Below are 26,655 nucleotides of genomic sequence, written 5' to 3' on the forward strand. Positions count from 1 at the left end.
TTAACCCAGGATAAGGGGCAAAAATGTACCGAAAGGTACAAATAAGCAAACTTTCTGGGTGCAGTGGCCCATGCCTATAATCCCAGTGATTTGGGAGGCTGAGGTGGGAGGATTACTTGATCCTGGAGGTTGAGACCAGCCTGGGTAACACAGTGAGACCCTGTCTCTGAAACTAAAATAAAATAAAATGCCACTGTACTCTATCCTGGGCAACAGAGCAAGACCCTGTCTCAAATATAATAGAAATAAAAATAAGCAGTCTGTGGGTTTAGCATCTTTGGACTAATGGTACCAGCATGAGGGAAAGCAGGTCTTTGTAGCTCTGATAACTGAACTTTGACACTGCTTAGTGTTTTTCTCTAACTGTGGTGATACACGAATAACATATAATTAACCATTTAAAAATAAGCGGTTTGGTGGCATTTAGTACATTCACAATGTTGTGCAACCACCACCTCTAGGTAGTTCCAAAACTTTTTCTTTCCTTTTTTTTTTTTTGAGACAGAGTTTCGCTCTTCTTGCCCGGGCAGGAGTGCAACGACACAATCTCCGCTCACCGCCACCTCTGCCTCCCGGGTTCAAACAATTCTCCTGCCTCAGCTTCCCGAGTGGGCATGTGCCACCACACCCAGCTAATTTTGTATCTTTAGTAGAGATGAGGATTCTCCATGTTGGTCAGGCTGGTCTCAAATTCCTGACCTCAGGTGATCCACCCGCCTCGGACTCTCAAAGTGCTGGGATTACAGATGTCAGCCACCGTGCCTGGCCCCAAAACATTTTCCTAACTCCAAAATAAAGTCCCATAAGCAGGTATTCCCCACTCCCTCCTCCTCCCAGCCTGTCCATCCACAAATGAATGGATTAAACAAATATGGTTTATCCATACAATGGAATATAATTCAGCTGTAAAAAGGGGCTCAGCGTGGTGGCTCACACCAGTAATCTCAGCACTTTAGGAGGCCGAGGCAGGCAGATCACTTGAGGCCAGGAGTTTGAGACCAGCCTGGCCAACATGGTGAAACCAGGTCTCTACTAAAAATACAAAAATTAGCCAGGCGTGTTAGTGCACAGCTGTAATCCAACCTACTCAGGAGACTAAGGCACGAGAGTCACTTAAATTTGGGAGGCAAAGAAGTTGCAGTGAGCTGAGATCCTGCCACTGCACTCCAGCCTGGGCAACAGAGCAAGACTCTGTCTCAAACAAAAAAGAGGAATGAGATACCGACACATTATACCATGAGGATAAACCTTGAAAACAACATGCTCGGTAAAAGAAGCCAGCACACAAAAGGCTACATATTGTATAATGTCATTTTATTTTAGTTTTTGAAAAGCTGGTCTCCTGGGCTCAAGCGATCCTCCCTTCTTGGCCTCCCAAACTGCTGGGATTACAGGTGTGAGCCACTGCGTCCGGCCTATGATTTTTTTTTAATGAAATACCTGGAAAAGATAAATCCAGAGAAGCAGATGGCAGATTACAGGCTCTTTTTCAATTGGTTTCTGACACTATCACAAGATAAAAATGTGGCTTAAAATTGTTGCTTGGTATGTCTTATTCACCTCTAAAGATATACTGTTCATCAGGCTGGGTGCGGTGGCTCACACCTGTAATCCCAGCACTTTGGGAGGCTGAGGCGGGAAGATGGCTTGAACCCAGGAGTTCTAGGCTGTAATGTGCTCTGCCAATTGGGCGTCCACACTAAGTTCGGCATCAATATGGTGACCTCCCACCAGGTTGCCTAAGAAGTGGGGAAATGGTCTAGGTTGAAAATGGAGCAGGTCAAAACTTTCATGCTGGCTGGGCACAGTGGCTCACACCTGTAATCCCAGCACTTTGGGAGGCCAAGGCAGGCCTATCACCTGAGGTCAGGAGTTCGAGACCAGTCTGGCCAACATGGTGAAACCCTGTCTCTACTAAACATACAAAAAAAAAAAAATTAGCTGGGCATGGTGGCATGTGCCTATAATCCCAGCTATTTGGGAGGCTGAGGCAGGAGAGTTGCTTGAACCCAGGAGACGGAGGTTGCAGTGAGCCGGGATCACGCCACTGCACTCCAACCTGGGCGACAGAGTGAGACTCCATCTCAAAAAAAAAAAAAATACTTTCATGCTGATCAGTAGTGGAATCAGCTTGTGAATAGCCACTGCCCTCCAGCCTGAGCAACACAGACTGTCTCTTACTAATCCCAGCACTTTGGGAGGCTGAGGTGGGAGGATGGCTTTTGCCTAAGACTTTGAGACTAGCCTAGCCAAACTCCCATCTCTACAAAAAATGCAAAAATTAGCCGGGTATGGTAGTGTGCACCTGTAGTCCCAGTTACTCAGGAGGCTTAGGTGAGAGGCTCACGTAGGCCCAGGAGGTTAAGGCTGCATTGAGCTATGATTTTGCCACTGCACTCCAGGCTGGGCCTGGGTCTTAGTAGTCACGGCTACTTGGGGGGCTAATGTAGGAGGATCACTTGAGCCCAGTAGGTTGAGGCTGCAGTCAGCTGCGTTTTTTGAGACATAGCAAGACCCTGTCTCAAAAAGAAAAAAAAAAAGTAGCTACAAGCTCATTTATGCAAAGGCTAACCACTATCACAAGTAGAGATGTGCAGAACTGAGATTCAAATGGATGGAATGGCAAGAAAAACTGCCACGTCTGTGAACCTGAACTCAAACTGCCCTTGTTGTCAAGATAAAAGGTATACACAGTGTGAGCCTGGCCATCTGAAAGGTGTTGCAGCTTTTTCTTTTTTTATTTTTTTGAGATGGAGTCTCACTCCTGTCACCCAGGCTGGAGTGCAGTGGCGTGATCTCAGCTCACTGCAACCTCCGCCTCCCGGGTTCAAGAAATTCTCCTGCCTCAGCCTCCTGAGTAGCTGGGATTACAGGCGCCCGCCACCACATCCAGCTAATTTTCGTATTTTTAGTAGAGATGGGGTTTCGCCATGTTGGCCAGGCTGGTCTCGAACTCCTGGCCTCAGGTGATCCGCCTGCCTCAGCCTCCCAAAGTGCTGGGATTACAGGTGTGAGCCACCTGTAATTAGCCAGGCTTGGTGGTGGGTGCCTGTAATCCTAGCTACTGGGGAGGCTGAGGCAGGAGAATTGCTTGAACCTGAGAGGCGGAGGTTGCTGTGAGCTGAGATCGTGCCACTGCACTCCAGCCTCGGTGACAGAGTGAGACTCCATCTCTAAATAAATAAATAAATAAAATGAGATGATTTCTGAGTGAATTAACTAAATCAGGATATGCAGAACAATGCCAAGCATATATTAGCCACTAAAGAATATATAAGTTGCCTGAAAGCCCCTTTAGGGTTTAAACCTGGACTTCATTATTCACAATCAGATTCCCGGTCCCCATTACGGAGCCTGGTCACCTGGGTGCTTGTTAGATATGGAAATCATCAGATCCCACCCCAGACCGAGTCAGAAACGTCGAGGGCAGGAGTTCAAGACCAGCCTGGCCAACATGGCGGAAACCCCATCTCTACTAAAAATACAAAAATTAGTCGGGCGTGGTGGCACAGGCCTGTGATCTCAGCTACTCGGGAGGCTGAGACATGAGAATCCCTTGAACCCGGGAGGCAGAGGCTGCAGTGAGCCAAAATGGCGTCATTGCACTCCAGCCTGGGTGACAGAGCAGGACTCTGCCTCAAAAAAAAAAAAAAAAAAGAAAAGAAAAGAAAAGAAATTGCAGCTTCTGCTCAGGAGGTCTGGAGTGGGCCAGGATTCTGCATTTTAACAACTCCCAGGAGTGTTAGTGGGGCTGGTTTGTGGACTCGCCTTTGGGTAGTTGGTCTCCACTCAATCAATATTAGATAAAATGACAGTATTGGGAGAAATCCAGGGGGCTCTGGAGGACCGAGGGATCATATTGGAGGCAGATAGGGCAGAGAAAGGTGGAGGAGGTGGGAGTCGGGTGTGGCTGTGGAGGAAGCTACTTAAGTCCGGATTTGATCTTTGCTAGTTCTTATCCCTGGACCTGAACCCAGGCGCACATCTGGATTAGAAGATGCCAGGCTCAGAGGATCTTCGTAAAGGTAAGCCAGAAAAAATGAGAACCGAAGCGAAGACACGTGAAGAAGTGGAAAGCAGCTGGCGGCGGGAAAAGGCAGACGGACCAGGCAGCTGAAGCCGGTGCTTCGTCCACGTGGGTGGTGGGGACTTCCCCCAGAGGCTGTCATCGTTTTTGTTGTTGTTTTTTGTTTTGTTTTGTTTTTTGTTTTTTGAGACAGAGTCTCACTCTGTCACTCAGGCTGGAGTACAGTGGCACGATCTCGGCTCACTGCAACCTCCACCTCCCGGGTTCAAGCAATTCTCTTGCCTCAGCCTCCCGAGTAGCTGGGATTACAGGCACACGCTACCACACCTGGCTAATTTTTTTTGTATTTTTAGTAGAGACGGGGTTTCACCATATTGACCAGGCTGGTCTCGAACTCCTGACCTTGTGATCCGTCTGGCTCAGCCTCCCAAAGTGCTGGGGTGACAGGCGTGAGCCACTGCACCCGGCCCAAGTTTTGTATCTTTATAGAGATGGGGTTTCACCATGTTGGCCAGGTTGGTCTCAAACCCCTGACCTCATGTGATCAGCTGGCCTTGGCCTCCCAAAGTGCTGGGATTACAGGCATGAGCCACGGTGCCCGGCCGCGGCTGTCATCCGACAGCACAGGCAAATGCAGGGAAGCCTGTTTCTGCCTTCGAATCCCAAATCTTCTCCCTTGTAGTTGTGTCCTAATTCTTCCCACCCCGATTCTCGTTCTTGAGCACAGGGGAATCTGATTCCTATGAGGATGATTAAGTCCTAGATAGAATATAGGCTTAGCCAAGCTGGAAATCTCACGTTCATGAGCACTTACTAGATTCTGGGGCTGCTGCCAAACCATTTTCAGGCATGATGCGATTCAGATCTTTTAGAGCCAGGCATGCGGTGGCTCGTGCCTGTAATCCCAGCACTTTGGGAGGCTGAGGCGGGCAGATAGCTTCAGCCCAGGAGTTCAAGACCAGCCTGGGCAACAAAACAAGATGTTGTCTCTACAAAAAATACAAAAATTAGCCGGGCATGGCAGTGTCCTGGAGTTCCAGCTACTCGGGAGGCTGAGGTGAGAGGATCGCTTGAGCCTGGGGAGGTTGAGGCTGAAGTGAGCTGTGATCATGCCACTGGGCAACACAGCAGTACACTGTCTCCAGAAAAAGAAAGTAAAAGGTGACATCTGTGACAGCAGTGATGTTATTTTTCTGCTTATTTCCTTGCTATATTCCTAAAAGAATATACTTAATAAACATTGAATAAATGATAAGAATAAAACCATGTCCATCCATTTCACCTTGGATTGAGTTGCCTATTTCTACACAAAGAAAATAGAACCCAAGAGGTAAGGCACAAGCAATCCCTTCTTTATGTTTGTATGTATTTATTTATTTATTTATTATTTTCTTGAGACAGGGTCTCCCTCTGTCTCAGGCTCGAGTGCAGTGGCATAATTTCGGCTCACCACAGCCTCTGCCTCTGGGGTTCAAGTGATTCTCCTGCCTCAGCCTCCTGAGTAGCTGGGATTGCAGGTATGCACCACCGCAGCCAGCTAATTTTTTTTTTTTTTTTTTTTGAGACGGAGTCTTGCTGTGTCACCAGGCTGGAGTACAGTGGCACGATCTCAGCTCACTGCAACCTCCACCTCCCAGGTTCAAGCAATTCTCCTGCCTCAGCCTCCCAAGTAGCTGGGACTACAGGCATGTGCCACCATGCCCAGCTAATTTTTGTACTTTTAGTAGAGACGGGGTTTCACCATGTTGGCCAGAATGGTCTTGATCTCTTGACCTCGTGATCCGCCCGCCTTGGCCTCCCAAAGTGCTGGGATTACAGGCGTGAGTCACTGTGCCTGGCCAAATTTTTGTATTTTTAATAGAGACGGGTTTTCACCATGCTGGCCAGGCTGGTCTCGAACTCATGACCTGATGTGATCTGCCCGCCCTGGCTCCCAAAGTGCTGGGATTACAGGCATGAGCAAGGGATCCCATATTTAAATGATAACAGAAAAAAAGGATGGAGGAACCAAGGGGGAAAGGAACAATCCTTTCTTATGAAAATGACAAATGAGGCTTGGAAAACCAAGGACAAAAGGCAGATCAAGTTGTCCTCCCGCTTCAGCCTCCCACGGTACTGGGACTGCAGCCTGAGGCACGTCCCCGGCCAGCGGTATCTCCATATCTAAGAACCTCAGTCACGGCCGGGCACGGTGGCTCACGCATGTAATCCCAACACTTTGGGAGGCCGAGGCAGGTGGATCACCTGAGGTCAGGAGTTCGAGACCAGCCTAGCCAACATGGTGAAACCCTGTCTCTGCTAGAAATACAAAAATTATCCGGGCATGGTGGCATGTGCCTGTAGTCCCAGCTACTCGGGAGGCTGAGGCAGGAGAATCGCTTGAGCTCAGGAGGTGGAGGTTGCAGTGAGCTGAGATTGTGCCACTGCACTCAGTCACTTGATCATCATGGTGTACCTCAGTGGAAAGGAAAGGAAAGTTCAGGCTTTTGAGAATGGAGTTGTTAGCATTTTCCATTTGTGTCTTTTTCCTCCTTTCAAGGCAAGGACCAGATGCATTCACACAGGAAACGAACCATGTTCACTAAGAAGCAACTGGAAGATCTGAACATCTTGTTCAATGAGAACCCATACCCAAACCCCAGCCTTCAGAAAGAAATGGCCTCGAAAATAGACATACACCCAACAGTACTGCAGGTTGGAAAATGATCCCTCTTCTCACTAAACTGCCTTCCTGATCTAATCTAAATTCAGAGTCCCTCTAGGATAATTCCTGAGGTCTCATTCCAATCGCCAATATTCCCCAAACCCACACTCTCCTACTCACGTCCCCGTAAACCTTTCTTCAACCCCCTAGAGCAAGAATGGGAAAATTTTTCCAGTAAAGGACCAGGTAGTAAATAATTGAGGCTTTGTGGGCCATACCGTCTCTCTAGCAACTATTTTAACTATGCCACCACAGTGCAAAGGCAGCCACAGACAACGTAAACAAGAGGCCCATCTGTGTTCCCAGAAACTCTTTTATTCAGGTTGGAGCGCGGTGGTGCAATCACAGCTCACTGCAGCCTCAACCTCCCGGGCTCAAGCAATCCTCCCACCTCAGCCCCCCAAGTAGCTGGGACTACAGGTCTACAGGTGCACACTACCAAGCCCGGCTAATTTTTTTTTTTTTTTTTTTTGGAGACAGAGTCTCACTCTGTTGCCCAGGCTGGAGTGTAGTGGCATGATCTTGGCTCACTGCAACCTCCGCCTCCCGGGTTCAAGCGATTCTCCTGCCTCAGCTTCCCTAGTAGCTGGGATTACAGGAGTGCACCACCATGCCCAGCTAATGTTTTGTATTTTTAGTAGAGACAGGGTCTCACCAGGTTGGCCAGCCTGGTCTCGAACTCCTGACTTCAGGTGATCCTCCTCCCTCAGCCTCCCAAAGTGTTGGGATTACAAGCATGAGCCACTATGCCTGGCTGTATTTTATTTTTGGTAGAGATGGGGTTTTGCTATGTTGCCCAGGAGGCTGATCTTGAACTCCTGGTCTCAAGTGATTCACCGCCTTGGCCTCCCAAAGTGTCAGGATTACAGGCGTAAGCCACTGTGCCTGGCCTGAAGTTTATACAATTTTCACATTACAAAATAGTGTTTTGTTTTGTTTTAAGACAGGGTGTTGCTCTTGCCCACATTGGAGTGCAGTGGCACGATCATAGCTCACTGTAGCTTTGAATTCCTGGGCTGAAGCCATGCTCCCACTCAGATTCCCAAGTAGGTGGGACTACAGGTGTGTGGTACTACAGCCTCCCGAGTAGCTGATACTACTGGTATGTACCACCAGGCCCAGCCAATTTGTGTGTTTTTTGTAGAGATGGGGTTTCGTCATGTTGCCCAGGCTGGACTCAAACTCCTGAAATCAAGTGATCCACCCACCTCAGCCTCCCAGAGTCCTGGGATTATAGGCATGAGCCACTGTGCCTTGCCAGTAGTATTCTTTTATTTTCTTTCTTTTTTCTTTCAGTCCCAACACACATACAACACAAAATAGTACTCTTATTGTGTTTGTTTTTTCTTAATCATTTTAAAATGTAAAGCCTATTCTTAGTGCATGGGTGATACAAAGACAGGGGGTCAGATTTGGCCACGAGTCTTAGCTGGCTGGCCTGAGCCCCAGAGCAGCCCCTGCAACTGATCCCCTTGCTCTCATATCCCCTGCTCTGGGTTTTCTGACCCCGTCTCAATTTCTGTCCCCAAAATCTCTCATTTCTGCTCCTTCCTGGGAGTAGATTGAGTAGGGTTCCACAAAGAGGCTGTAAGTGGCCAAGCTGTGGCACTAGCTGTTCTCACCTAGAAGTACTCATATTATCAACTAAAGGGAAAACTTGGGCTGGGTATGGTGGCTCATGCCTGTAATCCCAGCACTTTGGGAGGCCGAGGCGGGCAGATCTTGAGGTCAGGAGTTTGAGACCAGCCTGGCCAATATGGTGAAACTCCATCTGTACTAAAAATACAAAAATTAGCCAGGCATAGTGGTGTGAGCCTGTAGTCCCCACTACTCAAGAGGCTGAGGCAGAAGAATCGCTTGAACCTGGGAGGCGGAGGTTGCAGTGAGCCGAGATCGTGCCACTGAACTCCAGCCTGGGTGACAAAGTGAGACTCCATCTCAAAAATAAAATAAAATAAAATAAAAATAAATAAATAAATATTTGGATAGGAGAGTTTAAGGGCCAAAAAAAAAGAAAAAAAAAAGTTAAAAACTTAAAGGTTAAAAAAAGAATATAAATAAATAAAATACGTTTAACAAAATAAAAATTAAAAAGTAAAAATTTAAAAATAGAATGACAAGTCATCTGAATTCCACCCCATTCTCTTCTCTCTCTTCCCTTCAGGTCTGGTTCAAGAATCACAGAGCAAAACTCAAGAAAGCCAAATGCAAGCACATTCATCAAAAACAAGAAACTCCACAACCGCCAGTACCAGAGGGTGGGGTCACCACCAGTGTCGGCCTGAGAAATGCAGACACACTACCCAGATTGCCCAACGCTGCTCACCCGATCGGCCTGGTGTACACGGGTCATCGAGTCCCCTCATTCCAGCTCATCCTGTACCCCAACCTCAAGGTCCCTGCAAATGACTTCACTGGTCACAGAATAGTCCATTTTGGCTGCTGCCAAGATCCTAACATATACTGCCTCTACCCAATTTTGGAATCCCAAGTTTGCGCCCCAAGCTTCCATTCTGGCTCTTCTGCCTGTTCATCTAACCAAAGTCGAGAGAGATGATAAATACAAAAAGTCACATGTTGTAATGGTGTGTGTGTGGTACTGTGACATTTGTATTTGGTCTTCATGCCTGTTTCCTGGAAAGCAGCTCCAGAATTCCATGGAGTCTCCAAAGTGCCGTCTTTTTGTATTTTGTGTGCTAATGTTGACCAATAGCTTCGGGATGGGGACTGGTCTCTGGACAGACCCCAGTAGGATTAGAGGGCAAACTTCTGGAAGGGGAAGGAAGCTGAGGGTGAGGCTGATCACCATTGGCCAATGGTTTCATCAGTCATGTCTGGGTAAGGAAGCATCCATCAAAACCCAGGAGGACAGGGTTTGAAGAGATCCCTGACAGCTAAGCATGCAGACGTACCTGGAGGGTGGCATATCCAGGGAGGGCATGGAAGCTCCGGGCCCCTCGTCATACGCCTCATCCTGGCAGGGTGCGGTGACTCATACCTCTAATCCCAGCACTTTGGGAGGCCAAGGCAGGCGGATTACCTGAGGTCAGGAGTTTGGGACCAGCCCGGCCAACATGGTGAAGCCCATCTCTACTAAAAGTACAAAAATTAGCCAGGCGTGGTGGCTTGCACCTGTAATCCCAGCTACCTGGGAGGCTGAGGCAGGAGGATGGTGTAAACCTGGGAGGCAGAGGTTGCAGTGAGCCGAGGGGATCATGCCACTGCACTCCAGCCTGGGTGACAGAGCAAGAATCTGTCTCAAAAAAAAAAAAAGAAAGCACAGAGGACCAGCTGGAATATTTGGAAGACCAGAAAATGTCCTTAAAACTCAAAATGCCTGGGCATATAGTTCAGGTTCACCTAGCCTTTTGAATCAACGCAAACCCTTCCTCAAGGCCTGGAGGTTGGCAACACAAAATCACCCTGTGGAGAACCTGAAGCATTCCCTCCCTGAGAGTTGAGTCAATTGGGATTCCACCCCCAAAATTCCTAAAAATCTCAAGTTCCTAGAAAATTCTCAGAAAAAGCAAGCTCTCCTAAACCTCTCTGGCTGTACTCTGATGCAACTTCACAACCATCAGAGGATCTCCATCCTCTTGAACCTTGGTCCTCTGCCAATGTTCCTCACGCCTGTAATCCCAGCACTTTGGGAGGCTGAGGCGGGCGGATGGCTTGAGCCCAGGAATTCGAGACCAGCCTGGCCAACATGGTAAAACCTTGTCTCTACCAAAAACATAAAAATTAGCCAGTCTCATATACTGGCCTCAAAATAAATAAATAGATTAAAATTTAAACATAAAATAAACATGAGTGTGTTAGAAAGAACCTACTGGCCAGGCGTGGTGGCTCACGTCTGTAATCTCAGCACTTTGGGAGGCAGAGGTGGGCGGATCATCTGAGGTTGGGAGATCGAGACCAGCCTGACCAACATGGAGAAACCCCGTCTTTACTAAAAATACAAAATTAGCCGGGCATGGTGGCGCATGCCTGTAATCCCAGCTACTGGGGAGGCTGAGGCAGGAGAATCACTTGAACCCGGGAAGGGGAGGTTGCCATGAGCCGAGATTGCGCCATTGTACTCCAAGCCTCCTGGGCAACAAGAGCAAAACTCCATCTCAAAAAAAAAAAAAAAAAGAAACTACTGTAGGATTTGGAGTTGAGTAATTTCAGATAGAATCAAAGGAAGAGAAGGGTCTGGATTGGGTGGTGCCAGCGGCAGCTTCTATGACTGAGTATCTCAATACATCTTATCTACAGGATGGCTGACTAGAAAGAGGACAAAGCTATAATAGATAAATGGGCGGCAGCCATTGCTTAGCCATAGGCGAATATTTGATGGGTTGGGGCTCAGGAGAAATGTTAAAAACAATCTTAATAACAGCGTGCCGGCTCGGCGGCCCACACCTGTAATCCCGGGGGATTTCGGAGGTGGAGGGGGAGGCGGGAGGATTGCTTGAGCCCAGGAGGTTGAGGCCGCAGTGAACTGTGATTGCACCACTGCACTCCAGCCTGGGTGGCAGAGCGAGCCCCTATATCAAAACAAACATTATCAAGAAAAATTATTAAATGAATAACAAAAACAGGCTGGGCACGGTGGCTCATGCCTGTAATCCAAGCACTTTGGGAGGCTGAGGCAGGTGGATTGCTTCAGCTCAGGAGTTTGAGACCAGCCTAGGCAACATGGTGAAACCCTGTCCCTACAAAAACACAAAGAGGGAGTCTCGCTTTGTCGCCAGGCTGGAGTACAGTGGTGTGATCTCGGCTCACTGCAACCTCTACCTCCTGGGTTCAAGTGATTCTCCTGCCTCAGCCTCCCAAGTAGCTGGGACTACAGGTACGCACCACCACACCTGGCTAATTTTTGTATTTTTAGTAGAGATGGGGTTTCATCATGTTGGCCAGGCTGGTCTCAAACTCCTGACCTCAGGTGATCCACCTGTTTCAGCCTCCCAAAGTGTTGGAATTACAGGCTTGAGCCACTATGCCCGGCCTCTACAAATAATTAAAAAAGAACCATAACCCCAAAACTTGTACAACCACCAGTCCAGGAAACCAAGTCATAATTTCTGCAGCAATCAGCCCCAAATGCCCAGAGCTTGATCCATCACTCATAGCTTCACTAATTTTTGTACCCACCCCCCAACCTTGATTTCAATTTAGGAACAACCAGAGAAACCCAATGTTTGTCTAAACAATGCCACAGGATCCTACTTCCGGTTAGCTCCCTGGCAGCCTCCCAATGCCAGCAGCCTTTGATCAGGACATATCTGAAGCCTTTGTTTTTTTCTGCTATAAAGCTTTCTTTCTTTCTTTCTTTCTTTTTTTTCTCCTGAGGTGGAGTCTAACTCTATCTCCCAGGCTGGAATGTAGTGGCATGATCTTGGCTCACTGCAACCTCCGCCTCCTGGGTTCAAGTGATTCGCACACCTCAGCCTCCTGAGTAGCTGAGATTACAGGCATGCACCACCACACCTGGCTAATTTTTATTATTTATTTATTTATTTTGTAGAGACGGGGTTTCACCATGTTGCCCAGGCTGGTCTCAAACTCCTAACCTCAAATGATCTGCCCAACTCGGCCTCCCAGAGTGCTGGGATTACAGGCGTGAGCCACTGTACCTGGCCATGGAACCTCACTCTTTAATGTGTGCAGGGACCCCAGTCATTCCCCACTGTGTCGCAGTTCCCATAACAGTGCCTGTCACCAAGTATGTTTTCAAAATATATTTTTGGAAGAGAGAGAGAAACAGAAGGGGAGGGGGTAGGAAGAGAAAGTAGGGGAAGAGGAAAGTGAGAGAGGGAGACAGGAAGGGAGAGGGAAGGGAGACACAGAGATGAAGATAAAGGGAAAGAGACAGAGGCCGGGTACAGTGGCTCATGCCTGTAATCCCAGCACTTTGGGAGGCCGAGGTGGCGGATCACCTGAGGTCAGCAGTTCAAGACCAGCCTGGCCAACATGGTGAAACCCCCGTCTCTATCAAAAATACAAAAATTAGCTGGGAGTGATGGTGTGTGCCTGTAATCCCAGCTACTCGGGAGGCTGAGGCAAGAGAATCACTTGAACCTGGGAGGTGGAGGTTGTGGTGAGCTGAGATTGTACCCTTGCACTCCATCCTGGGCAACAGAATGAGACTCTATCCCAAAAAGAAAAGAAAAAGAACGGCTTCCTAGCATCTTTGGAGAAGGACTTCACTAACATCAAATCCTGTCTTCCTCTCACCACCTTCTAGCCCAGTATTTCCCCAACGTGAGAATAATAAGAATCATCTGGGGAGCTGTTAAAACCCAGACTCTGAGACCAGACAGGGGCATGCTTCCCAGGTGTGGGCATGATTTTTCCCTGGGGTTGCATTTAACAAAGTTCAAAACCCAGGAGGTACAATCAAAACCTGAGCCGTCCGGAGACTCAAGATTTCTTAGGGAAGATGAAAAAGAGAAATTCCGGCCAGGCGCAGTGGCTCTTGCCCGTAATCCCAGCACTTTGGGAGTCCAAGGCAGGAGGATCGCTTGAGCCCAGGAGTTGGCGACCAGCCTGGCCAACATGGTGAGACCCTCACCTCTACAAAAAAAAAAAAAAAAAAAAAAAAGAGAGAGAGAAAAAAAGAAGTTCCCAGAGGAAACAGGAGGGAAAAGGCCGAGGACTGCACCCAGCCAGCTAGGGTATGAGTCTGTGAACCATAGTCTGGGGGGCTGGGTGTGAATTCCCAGTCCAGGGGGTGTGAATATGTAGAGACACCAACGCTGGCCCTGCACCCAGCCTTCTCCCTGGGTGAACTATTGACTGAAGCCACCCCTTGTGTATCCACTGTTCCTGGTCTCGACTTCCTCACCTGATGAATGGGCGGGGAGGGTAATTCCCCTACAGTGGGGCTTTTCTCACTCTGTTGTTATCTGTTCTTATAAAATGTGCTCTCTGATGTCATCTATATCTCCCTAGATGGAATCATTAGTTTATCTTTTTTTTTTTTTTTTTTGAGACAGGGTTTCACTCTGGTCGCCCAGGTTGAAGTGCAGTGGTGCAATCTCAGCTCACTGTAACCTCCACCTCCTGGGTTCAAGCGATTCTCCCACCTCAGTCTCTCAAGGCCTGGTGCGGTGGCTCACGCCTATAATCCCAGCACTTTGGGAGGCCGAGGTGGGCGGATCACGTGGGGTCAGGAGTTTGAGACCAGCCTGGCCAACACGGTGAAACCCCGTCTTTACTAATAATACAAAAATTGGCCAGGTGTGGTGGCAGGTGGGTGTAATCCCAGCTACTCGGGAGGCTGAGGCAGGAGAATTGCTTGAACCCAGAAGGCGGAGGTTGCAGTGAGCCGAGATCGTGCCACTGCACTCCAGCCTGGGGACAGAGTAAAACTGTGTCTCAAAAATAATAATAATAATAATAATTTAGGCTGGGCGCAGTGGCTCATGCCTGTAATCCCAGCACTTTGGGAGGCTGAGGTGGGCGGATCACGAGGTCAGGAGTTCAAGACCAGCCTGGCTAACATGGTGAAACCCCGTCTCTACTAAAAATACAAAAAAATTAGCCGGGCCTGGTGGCATGTGCCTGTAATCCCAGCTACTTGGGAGGCTGAGGCAGGAGAATCGCTTGAACCCAGGAAGGGGAGGTTGCAGTGAACTGAGACCGTGCCACTGCACTGCAGCCTGGCAACAGAGCGAGACTCCGTCTCAAAAAAAAAAAAATAAATAAAATAATAATAATTTTTAAAAATAAAAAATAAGAAATAAAAGAATGAGCCACAATGTCCCTTTGTTCTACAGGCCACTCTTGTGCTATCCCCAGTTGCCACAAACCCCCACCTGCCTTGTCTATGGACGCCCATCGTGGTGATGCCACGAACACCTTTGATCCTGTGGATACCAGGGTGAATTCAGCATCCAAGTCCTTGAATTCTTCCCGTGAGTATAAGCTGCCCTGGCTCAGCCCTCTTCTTTGCCGGGAACCCAATCTTTCAAACTTCCCTCAAAGACTGGGTACTTTTAGCATGACTGCTCTAGAGACTCTGGGTGGGGCTCAAAGTTTAACCTCCAGGGTCAGCAACATTTTAGGGAAAGAGCCACAGAGTAAATATTTTAAACATTCTCGTACACTGACACTAAGCTGGACTGGCAAAGCAGAATATCTGTGTGTCAGTGTGCGTTTTATTCAGCCGTTGTTTGGGTCAGGGTCTGTGGGCAGTGCCCCCCGCTCCCCCTGCCCCCAGCAGCTAATGCCCTCCTGTGAGGAACAATACCTCACCGTCAAGCACAGTCTGTCGCATATTCTTGGCCTGGTCGCTCGCTCTTTCTTTCTTTTCTTTTTTTCTTTCCTTCTTTTCTTTTTCTTTCTCTTTCTGTCTCTTTATCTGTTTCTTTCTTTCTCTCTCACCTTCTTTCTTTCTCTCCTTCCTTCTTTCCTTCTTCCTTCCTTTCTCTCTTTCTCTCTCTCTTTCTATCTTTCTCTCTTTCTTTCTTTCCTTCCTTTCCTTGTTTTCTTCTTTCTTTTCTTTTTCTTTCTTTACTTTCTTTCTCTCTCTCTCTCTTTCATTTCTTTCTTTCTTTCTCTCTCTCTCTCTTTCTTTCTTTCTTTCAGACAGGGTCTTGCTGTATCACCCAGGCTGGAATGCCAAGATGCAGTCATAGCTCACTGCAGCCCAAATAAATTTCCCCAGGCTCAGATGATCCTCTCACCTCACCCTTCCAAGTAGCTAGGACCAACAGGTACATGCCACCATGCACGTCTAATTTTTATTTTTATTTTTTGAGACTGGTCTTGCTCTGTCACCCAGGCTGGAATGCAGTGGCACGATCACAGCTCACTGCAGCCTCAACAACCCAGCCCCTCCAAGCAATCTCCCATCTCACCCTCCCAAGTAGCTGGGACCTCAGGCATGTACCACCATACCCTGCTAATTTTTTATTGTTTGTAGTGGCGGAGTCTCCCTATGTTGCGCAGGGTGGTCTTGAATACCTGGCCTCAAGCAATCCTCCTGTCTTGGCCACCCCAAATGCTGGGATCATGGGCATGAGCCACTGTGCCTGGTCTGGTCTTCCTCTTTTCATCCTCTTAGTTCTTGACCTGTCCCTCTTCTAGAGTCCTCCCTCTTCATGATCCTCAGAAACCGATACCCCTAAATACAGCACGTTAAAGGTGCCTCAAGGGCCAGGCGCAGTGGCTCATGCCTGTAATCCCAGTACTTTGGGAGGCTGAGGCAGGCAGATCACTTGAGGTCAGGAGTTCAAGGCCAGACTGACCAACATGCAAAACCCTGTCTCTACTAAAAACATAGAGAAAGAAAATTAGTCGGGTGTTGTGACACACGCCTATAATCCCAGCTACTTGGGAGGCTGAGGCAGGAGAATCTGGGAGGCAGAGGTTGCAGTGAGCCGAGATCACACCACTGCACTCCAACCAGGGCAACAGAGCGAGACTCTGTCTCAAAAAATAATAATAAATAAATAAACGAGCCTCAAGGTCTCTGACCTCCTCCCATCATCTCTCCCAAAGCAGAGGCCTTTATCTGTGTAAGATCCAGACCTGCCAAGGGAAATAATTGTTTTTTCTTCTCCTCCCTGTGAGACAAAGAATGTAACCACACCTGAACAGATCCCATCACTGTCAATAGGAATGATTTCCAGGACCCATTCATGCTCTCTAGTCATCCTTTATTGCCCTCAACGGAATTCCTCTAGCCCCCTCCCATAATCAGTTTGCCAGGAGAACATATAAGCTTCTGAATCCCCTTGGGGGATGGGCGATCACTGGCTCTCCCCGTGCTCAGGTTAAATACATTTGTAAGCCTTTTCTCCTGCTAATCTGCCTCCTATCAGTTCTTTTCAGCCAACCTTCAGAGAGCCAAAGGCAGCCTTCACCTTGGCCTCAACAACGTCCATGCCTTCTGCTTCTCCCCGTCCCCTGCAACGCATCCCCCACTCCTTGGGTCCCCCACTTTCAAGCATCCCACCCTCCCTGCTATATGTCATCCTCCTCATTCTCTGCTTTTATAACCCTTTTAAAATTATAGGCCCAGCCAGGTGCAGTGATGCATGCCTGTAATCCCAGCTCATTGGGAGGCTGAGGCAGGCAGTTCACTTGAGCTCAGGAGTCCTACACAGCTGGGGCAACATGGTGAGACCCCCATCTCTACCAAATTGCAAATATTAGCCGGGTGTGGTGGTGTGAGCCTGTATTCCCAGCTACTCAGAAGGCTGAGGTAGGAGAATGGTTTGACCCCAGGAGATGGAAGTTGTAGTGAGCCAAGACCACAACACTGTACTCCAGCCTGGGCAACAGAGCAAGATCAAGCCAAAAAAAAAAAAAATTAGGCGGGGCACGGTGGCTCACACCTGTAATCCCAGTATTTTGGGAGGTCAAGGCAGGTGGATCACCTGAGGTCAGGAGTTTGAGACCAGCCTGGCCAATATGGCAAAACCCCATCTCTACTAAAAATACAAAAAATTAGCTGAGTGTGGTGGCGGGTGCCTGTAATCCTGGCTACTTGGGAGGCTGAGGCAGGAGAATCACTTCAACCTGGGAGCCAGAAGTTGCAGTGATCTGAGATCACGCCATTGCACTCCAGCCTGGGTGATAGAGTGAGAGTCTATGTCAGAATAAATAAATAAATAAATAATTAAAAATTAAAAATCAATTAAAAAAAAAATGCCAGCTAGTACACTTTTCCTCCCTCCCGTCCTTTCCTTTTTCTGTCTCTCTCTCTCTTTTATTTATTTATTTTTTTTGAGACAGTTTCACTCTTGTCGCCCAGGCTGGAGTGCAATGGCGTGGGGATCTTGGCTCACTGCAACCTCCACCTCCTACGCTCAAATGATCCTTCTGCCTCAGCCTCCAAAGTAGCTGGGATTACAGACACGAGCAACCAATCCTAATTCTTGTATTTTTCGTAGAGACAGCGTTTTGCCATGTTCTCCAGGCTGGTCTCAAAGCGAATGCTGGCCAGGCTCATTTTTTTAATTTGAATTGTGGGAAAACTGAGACTGGATCGAATGGTCCTGGACATGCCCTGGAACAAACAACATTTAGCTGTGCAAGGCGCAGTGTCAGTGTCTGGTATTGGGGTGCCCCGGTCTCAAGTCCCAAGAAAAAGGCAAGGCAGACCATGAATTTTGTGTGGCTCCAACTCAGTTTTCTTCATCTGTTGTGCCAGACCGGAATCACTTTGACCTAAAACTAGCTACGATCATTAACATTCAGTATGACTCAGTAGCTAACAAATTCAAAATGTAAGGGACTGTCTTTAGAACTTGTTCTATATAACCATGTTAGTAAGGTCTGCTGAGGCTGTTCTATGCAGCTTTTTTTGTTTGTTTGTTTGTTTTTTGTTTTTTGTTTCTGGCGATAGGATCTCAATCTATCACCCAGGCTGGAGAGCAGTGGTTTGACCACAGCTCACTGCAGCCTCAACCTCCTGGGCTCAAGCAATCCTCCCACCTCGGTCTCCCAAAGTGCTGGGACTACAGGCGTACACCACTGCACCCAACTAATTTTTGTATTTTTTGTAGAGATGGAGTGTCACTATGTTGCCCAGGCTGGTCTCCAACTCCTGGCCTCAAGCAATCCACCAACTCGGCCTCCCAAGTGCTGGGATTACAGGCGGACGCCACTGCTCCCAGCCCCAGATTTTTTTCTCATTTATATTTCCGCAAACCTCAAAAAAAAACCCAAAGGTCCCTAGGTCAGTCACTTCCCACTAGTAAATAAGTCAGCATCTTTGCAAAGATCAAAGGAAAAGCAATTTTCCTTACCATAGAGCCTCTTACAGGAAAGAGAGCTCTGATTTTCCATATGTTCCCCAACCATGCTAGGATGTTCCTATGCCCTGATAGCATTTTTACTAACCCATTGTTCCATCCCTTTCCAGCCCTCCTTCCTGTAACATAAGTGCAGGTGGGAGTTGGGGATTGGTCCGCTAACTGGGTATAGAGAAAACAGATGGGTATGCTATTCTCGGTAAGGGAGCTTCTGTCCTGGGAAAAATGTGGCTTCTCCTAAGGAACCCTATCCCATTGAATCACCCTGATTAATTTTTTTTTTTTTTTTTTTTTTGAGATGGAGTCTTGCTCTGTTGCCTAGGCTGGAGTGCAATGGTGTGATCTCGGCTCACTGCAACCTCTGTCTCCCGGTTCTAGTGATTCTCCTGCCTCAGCCTCCCGAGTAGCTGGGACTATAGGCATACACCACCACGCCTGGCTAATTTTTTTTTTTTTTTTTTTTTTTTTTTTGAGACGGAGTCTTACTCTGTGCCAGGCTGGAGTATAGTGGCGTGATCCCGGCTCACCGGCTCACTGTAACCTCCGCCTCCCGGGTTCAAGTGATTTTCTTGCCTCAGCCTCTCGAGTAGCTGGGACTATAGGCGCCCACCACCACACCCAGCTAATTTTTGTATTTTTAGTAGAAACAGGTTTTCACCATGTTGGCCAGGATGGTCTCGATCTCTTGACCTCGTGATCCACATGCCTTGGCCTCCCAAAGTGCTGGGATTACAGGCCTGAGCCACCGCGCCCGGTCCTAATTTTTGTGTTTTTAGTAGAGATGGGGTTTTGCCATGTTGGCCAGGCTGGTCTGGAACTTCTGGCCGTAGGTGATCTGCCCACATTGGTCTTCCAAAGTGTCGAGATTACAGGCAAGAGCCACTGTGCCCTGCCTCTTACATTTTCTCTCTTCCCAGATTTGGTTCAAGAACTTAAGAGCTAGGCCATGTGCAGTGGCTCACGCCTGTAATCCTAGCACTTTGAGAGGCCAAGGCAGGCAGATCGCTTTAACTCAAGAGTTCCAGACCACCCTGGGCAACATGGTGAGATCCCTGACTACAAAAATTCGCCAGGTGTGGTGGCACGTGTCTGTAGTCCCTGCTATTCAGGAAGCTGAGGCAGGCGGATCGCTTCAGCCTGGGAGGCCAAGACTGCAGTGAGCTGAGATGGAGACACAGCACTCCAGCCTGAGCGACAGAGCCAGACCCTGCCTCAAGAAAACAAAACAAAACGATAACACTGGAGAGCCAGAGCAGGAACCAGTCTCCTCTCCAATCTCCAAACCTGAGAGAGACGTGAGTCACACTGACAGCTTTGCCTGCCTGCGATCTTTCTATGTGTGTTGATTCTTGTGGAACAAGGCGCTTCGAGCATCTCCTCTGCCCCTATGCCCGTGACCCTGTCCCTCTTCTTGTCTCCACTGCCCCCCAAGCGGGTACATTTGCCCACCTTCTCACCTGGGACACCCTGGGCGTGGATCTCCTCACCTGCAGCGCTAGGTGTGCTCTCAGGGTCTCCACATCCCTAACCTCTGCAAGGCTGGCCTCTTTACCTGCAAAGCCCCCCACCGCGGCCTCCTCCCTCTACCATACCCCGATGCCAGGCTCACTTCCTACCGCCTGCCTGGGACGCGGCTGCTCACGCATCCCCCACGCCCTCTGAAGCCCCCCCGGCGCACTCCACGCCCTCTCGCCTGACCCCTGTTTCCGCTGCCGGCGTCTCCACACCCCCCGACGCCGCCACGCCCTGGACCGAGGTCTCTAGAGCTGCGCGCCCGCTGCACGTCCCTTAGGAGTTTCGGTGCGCCACGAGGCGCTGGCGCGCGTCTCCCGGTCCATCCACCCCGGGCCCGGCGACACCTTTCTTTGCCATCTGGAACCAACATCTTGGTTCCCTTTTGAGGGATCAGAACTTGTTTAATTGGAATACGGCACAATTTTGAATTTTTCTGCCGTCTCTATTCCAACTTCAGAGTTCTGCTGTCCAGTCCTGCGACAATCTTCCGGTGCCAACGCGGCAGGTCAGTATGTATCCGCCACGATGCCCCCCGAGCCACGAGCCCCTAGTTAACAGGTTTCCCTTTCGCCCGCTGCCTGGAAGTATCACCACCTCGCTCCGCCCAACCCCCCACCAGACAGCTCTGCAGCCACAGCCCTTCATCCAACCCGGAAGTCCAGGGCCCATCTGGCCCGCTAGACCTCGGGAAACCGCGGCGTCAGAGCACCCATTAAGAGGGGTCCAGGCCGGGCGCGGTGGTTCGCATCAGGGCGCCCATTAAGAGGGGTCCAGGCCGGGCGCGGTGGTTCGCATCAGGGCGCCCATTAAGAGGGGTCCAGCCAGGCGCGGTGGTTCGCATCAGGGAGCCCATTAAGAGGGGTCCAGGCCGGGCGCGGTGGTTCGCATCAGGGCGCCCATTAAGAGGGGTCCAGGCCGGGCACGGTGGTTCGCATCAGGGCGCCCATTAAGAGGGGTCCAGCCGGGCGCGGTGGTTCGCATCAGGGAGCCCATTAAGAGGGGTCCAGGCCGGGCGCGGTGGTTCGCATCAGGGCGCCCATTAAGAGGGGTCCAGCCGGGCGCGGTGGTTCGCATCAGGGCGCCCGTTAAGAGGGGTCCAGGCCGGGCGCGGTGGTTCGCATCAGGGCGCCCGTTAAGAGGGGTCCAGGCCGGGCGCGGTGGTTCGCATCAGGGCGCCCGTTAAGAGGGGGCCAGGCCGGGCGCGGTAATTCGCATCAGAGCACCCGTTAAGAGGGGTCCAGGCTGGGCGCGGTAGTTCGCATCGGAGCACCAGTTAAGAGGAGTCCAGGCCGGGCACGGTGGCTCACGCCTGTAATCCCAGCACTTTGGGAGGATCACCCGAGGTGAGGAGTTCGAGACCAGCCTGGCCAACGTGGCGAAACCCCGTCTTTACGGAAAAATACAAAATTTAGCAGGGCGTGGTGGCGAGCGCCTGTAATCCCAGCTATACGGGAGGCTGAGGTGGGAGAATCGGTTGAACGCGGGAGGCGGAGGTTGCAGTGGGCCGAGACTGTGCCGCTGCACTCCAGCCTGGGCGGCAGAGTGGGACTCCGTCTTGGGGAGAAAAAAAGGGTAGTCCAGGCCCGGCGTGGTGGCTCAGGCCTGCAATTCCAGCACTGTAGGAGGCTGCCGCAGGAGGATTGCTTGAGAACAGGAGTTAAGAGACCAGCCTGGGCAATATAGTGAGACCCCTGTGTTTGTTTGTTGAGACCCTTGTGTTAAAGCAAACTAAATATGGCCTGAGAAGGACTCCGTAATTCTATATTTGAGTCCTTGTGGATGAACTGCAACCTAACTTAATAGGTACAAAAGATTGAAAACCTAAGTTAGGCCCGGCGCGGTGGCTCACGCCTGTAATCCCAGCACTTTGGGAGGCCAAGGCACGCCAATCACCCGAGGTCGGGACTTTGAGACTAGCCTGACCAACATGGAGAAACCCCGTCTCTTCTAAAAATACAAAATTAGCCAGACGTGGTGGCTCATGCCTGTAATCCCAGCTACTCGGGAGGCCGAGGCAGGAGGATAGCTTGAACCCGGGAGGCGGAGGTTGCAGTGAGTCGAGATGGCGCCATTGCGCACTCTAGCCTGGTCAACAAGAGCGGGAAACTCCGTATCAAAAAAAAAAAAAAAAAAGGAAGCCTAACTTACGTTTTATGCGCTGTAACCGCCACTGAGTGTTGGCCAATCCCAGCAGCCCAGCAGCTGTACTTCATCCACTCACAGGCTGCTGAGCATTCAAACTGTGTTCAAATAAGGCAAACGCTGAGCGGTAACCAATCCAGCTCTTTCTGTACCTCACTTCCGATTTCTGTATGTCACTTTCCTTTTCTTGTCCATAAATTTGTTCTGACCACGAGGCACCCCAGGAGTCCGTCTGAATCTGCCGTGACTTTCGGAGCTGCCCGATTTGCGAGAGGTTCATTGTTCAGTTAAACTCCTTTACATTTATTTATTTTATGTACTTTATTTTATTTTATTTTATTTCTTTATTTTTATTTTATTTTATTTTTATTTATTTTATTTCATTTTTATTTTTATTTTATTTTATTTTTATTTTTATTTTTTTGAGACGGAGTCTCTCTCTGTGGCCCAGGCTGGAGTGCAACGGCACCATCTCTGCGCACTGCAACCTCCACCTCGTAATTCAAGTGATTCTCCCGCCTCAGCCTTATGAGTAGCTGGTATTACAGGTGCTCACCACCACACCTGGTTAATTTTTTCTGTTTTTAGTAGAGACGGGGATTCACCACGTTGGCCAGGCTGGTCTCGAACTCTTGACCTCAAGTGATCTGCCCACCTCAGCCTCCCAAAGTGCTGGGATTACAGGTGTGAGCCACTGTACCTGGCCCCCTTTAAATTTAATTTGGCTTAAGTTTTTCTTTTAACAGATGGTGTCAGAAGCGGAGTCCAGAGTAGAGCTTCTAGGGTCCTTCAGGAGTGCTGAGTGAACCCGCAAGGTGCCTGCGGAACCTACTTGTGTCCACTGACCTCTCCGAGTGGCCGGGGATTGTGGGTAAGTTCCCTCTCGGATTTCAGAGCTCCACAGATTTGTGTTTTGAGCTCTCCGAGTCTCATTGAGCAAATATCTGATCCAAACTGGGTTTGGAAGCTGTGGCAGAAACTGGACTGGTTCCGGGAACGGATCTGATCTGGTAATTAGCTGGCTTGGACCCAGTTAGAGGCCTCTTACGTGTGACTGGGTCAGAAAGAAACTGGTAGCAAATGGTAATATTGCAGGAGGTGTAAAATTTGGCTTTTAAAAATTAACAGGGATATTTGTGTTCTACCCCTTTGTTCCGTTTTTCTTGTGCACTTAGGTATTAAAAAAAATTACTGGGTAAGTTAATCAAGGGAACCTGAGAGTAATGCCAATATTTTAGGTAAAAATGGGATCCTTTTTTTTTTTTTTTTTTTTTTTGAGATGGAGTCTCACTTGGTTGCCCAGGCTAGAGTGCAGTGGCGCGATCTCGGCTCACTGCAAGCTCCACCTCCCAGGTTCACGCCATTCTCCTGCCTCAGCCTCCCCAGTAGCTGGGACTACAGGCGCCCGCCACCACGCCCGGCTAATTTTTTTTTTGTATTTTCAGTAGAGATGGGGTTTCACCGTGTTAGCCAGGATGGTCTCGATCTCCTGACCTCGTGATCTGCCCGCCTCGGCCTCCCAAAGTGCTGGGATTACAGGCATGAGCCACCGCGCCCCGCCAAAAATGGGATCCTTAAATTCTGAAAAACTGAGTTCCTTCCGGCTTATACATTAGACACGGGAAGGAGCAAAGACTTACAGAAATGGCAAAATCTGCCTGAGCGTGGTGGCTCACGCCTGTAATCCCAGCACTTTGGGAGGCTAAGGTGGGTGGATCACCTGAGCTCAGGAGTTCGAAACCAGCCTGGCCAACATGGTGAAACCCATCTCTACTAAAAAAACAAAAATTAGTGGGGCGTGGTAGCTTGTGCCTGTAGTCCCAGCTACTTATGAGGCTGAGGCACGAGAATTGCTTGAACCCAGGAGGCAGAGGTTGCAGTGAGTGGAGATTGCATCACTGTACTCCAACCTGGGTGACAGAGCGAGACTCTGTCTCAAAAAATAAAAATGGCTGGGCACAGTGGCTCATGCCTATAGTCCCAGCACTTTGGAAGGCCAAGGCAGGTGGATCACCTGAGGTCGGGAGTTTGAGACCAGCCTGGCCAACATGGTGAAACTCAGCCTCTACTAAAAGTACAAAAAATTAGCCAGGTGTGGTGGCACGCACCTGTAATCCCAGCTACTTGGGAGGCTGAGGCGGGAGAATCTTAACCCAGGAGGCTGAGGTTGCAGTGAGCCAAGGTTGCTCCATTGCACTCCAGCCTAGGCAACAAGAGCAAAACACCGTCTCAAAAATAAATAAATAAATAAATAAAAATTTAAAAATTAAAATGAGGGCTCCCAAAAGTTAAATCTGCTAATCTTTCAGCTTCGTTACTATCCTGATCCAAAGGAAGCAGACTGCAGCACCAGTTAGCTGACTTTGGATAAGTAATGGGGTCCATTTTACCTGAGTAAAGGATGGGATTGGGTTAGAGGCCCTCCCCTCAGTAAAGTCCCCCCTGATTAAAAATGGGTTAAAGATGACGGGGCCCAGCTGGGGGCAAGTTTGAGCCTTGCGAGTTCAATATTGGGTGCTAAGCACAGTGGCCAGTGTCTGTGTTTTGTCACGTATTTTGCTTTGGCGCCAGAATGAAAAAATGTTAATTGGCTTATCCCACGAAACCCCTTGGGCCACAGCTTGCAAAACTAAGAGGCTTTTGCCTAAGGTGCCATAAAACAGAAAAAGAATTTCCTTTATGATGCCGCAGGCTTGGCCCTCAGGACTATAGTGTGGCAAGCAGGGTCACTAGGGCCACCTGGGCAAAGGGAACCCAGAAGCCTCGCATGCTGGCAAAAGGTAAAGTATTTCTTACCAGTTAGACTCTGGCCTCTCTGTCTCTGTGCAAACTGGTTAAATGAACAGTAAAAATCACTGTTTATCTCCTCTGTAATTCTTTGATTAATACAAAAAAGAATTCTGAGGCTGGTCCTAAGAAGCTGTAATGAATCTGGTGTGCTTTGTGTCTTTCTGTATTCTGTCACAAAGAGGGGTACCTTCGGATAAAATGCGTGCCTAGGGCCCCATAAGCCCCCTGTTCAAGACGGCCCAGCAAACTGGTCAATCACGCCCTTGGAAGCTTAACCTCCTAATACCATGTGGCCCTGCTTTCTCTTTTCACAACGGCAGGCCAGGTTCAGGGTTCCATTCCTGGCTTACTCAGCGAGTACTTTCTGGTGTCACCTTTACCATGTGTTGATTCTCTTCCCTCTGTTTCTTATAGAACACAGAAATATTGGCTGTTTGGCCTAGCCAAGGTTGGGTAATAAAAGATTAAAAGGACTTTTTAAAACAAGCGCTATAGTTAAAACTCAGGTACATTAAAAGTGGATATTTGGCCAGGCTCATGCCTGTAATCCCAGTACTTGGGGAGGCTGAGGCAGGCGGATCACTTGAGGTCAGGAATTCAAGACAAGCCTGGGCAACATGGCAAAACTCTGTCTCTACTAAAAAAAAAAAAAAAATTGGCTGGGCATGTTGGTGCACGCCTGTAATCCCAGCTATTCAGGAAGGCGGGAAAATTGCTTGAACCTGGGAGGCGGAGCTTGCAGTGAGCCAAGATTGCACCACTGCGCTCCGGCCTGGGCGACAGAGCGAGACTCTGTCTCAAAAAAAATAAATAAAATAAAATAAAATAAAATAAAATAAATAAAATAAAAGTGTAGTGCTTGCTTCAGCAGCACATATACTAAAATTGGAGCGATACAGAGAAGATTAGCATGGCCCCTGCACAAGGATGGCATGCAAATTCATGAAGCATTCCATATTTTGTGCATCCTGGCAAGATCATTTCTGTATCTGCTAACTAGCACTAAAGAAATAGTGTGAATCTAAGCAAAAACGAGTGGCACCCAAAAGCGAAATTGTGGTTTTCATTAAAATATATATATAAATATTTATATAATAAAAAATATATGCTATATATAAAATAAAATATATATAATAAAATAGACATTATATATATAAAATAAAAAATATATAAAATATATATGTGTGTGTGTATATTCAAATTCTTTTTTTTTAAATTTTTTTTGAGATGGAGTTTTACTCTTGTCACCCAGGCTGGAGTGCAATGGCACAATCTCGGCTTACCACAACCTCCGCCTCCCAGGTTCAAGTGACTCTCCTGCCTCAGCCTCCCGAGTAGTTGGGATTACAGGCGCCTGCCACCACACCCAGCTAATTTTTGTATTTTTAGTAGAGACAGGGTCTCGCCATGTAGGCCAGGCTGGTCTTGAACTCCTGACCTTGGGTGATCCACCCGCCTCAGCCTCCCAAAGTGCTGGGATTACAGGTGTGAGCCACTGTGCCCGGCAATGTGTTTATTCAAATTCTAACAGCCTGGGACTCCTTGGGAAAAACAGGAGGCACCAGAGACGCCATTTTGGAAAAAAACCTGTTTTCCTCATGGAACCACCGGAATTGGAAATGGATAGATTCCCCTTCAGAAATCTAAGGCTCTGTTCTTTTTGGGATTCAGGATCTGGTATAAAAATGGGACCCTTAATTTTTGGAGACCTGTTTTGCCTTTCTGCT

At 48.7% G+C, this 26,655-nt stretch overlaps 1 protein-coding gene, 1 non-coding gene and 1 pseudogene across 3 annotated transcripts in view; 2 read left to right on the forward strand and 1 right to left on the reverse strand.

Moving 5' to 3' along the window:
* Positions 1–9,309, forward strand: part of DPRX (divergent-paired related homeobox) — a 51,787-nt gene extending 42,478 nt beyond the window's left edge. For both annotated transcript variants that reach the window (XM_054465772.2, XM_054465770.2), the window contains exons 3-5: positions 3,953–4,025; positions 6,567–6,721; positions 8,896–9,309. In XM_054465772.2, the coding sequence (XP_054321747.1) occupies positions 3,998–4,025; positions 6,567–6,721; positions 8,896–9,288 (576 nt within the window). In that variant the 5' untranslated portion in view covers positions 3,953–3,997 and the 3' untranslated portion in view covers positions 9,289–9,309. The remainder of the gene's footprint in view (positions 1–3,952; positions 4,026–6,566; positions 6,722–8,895) is intronic.
* Positions 9,310–24,815: 15,506 nt separating this feature from the next.
* Positions 24,816–26,655, reverse strand: part of LOC129021107 (nuclear RNA export factor 3-like) — a 113,632-nt pseudogene continuing 111,792 nt past the window's right edge.
* LOC129021261 (U6 spliceosomal RNA) lies at positions 25,784–25,890 on the forward strand. The gene has a single exon (XR_008495991.1). It is a non-coding gene; the product is annotated as a U6 spliceosomal RNA (small nuclear RNA).

Source organism: Pongo pygmaeus, chromosome 20, assembly GCF_028885625.2.
Source record: "Pongo pygmaeus isolate AG05252 chromosome 20, NHGRI_mPonPyg2-v2.0_pri, whole genome shotgun sequence".
Taxonomy (NCBI): domain Eukaryota; kingdom Metazoa; phylum Chordata; class Mammalia; order Primates; family Hominidae; genus Pongo; species Pongo pygmaeus.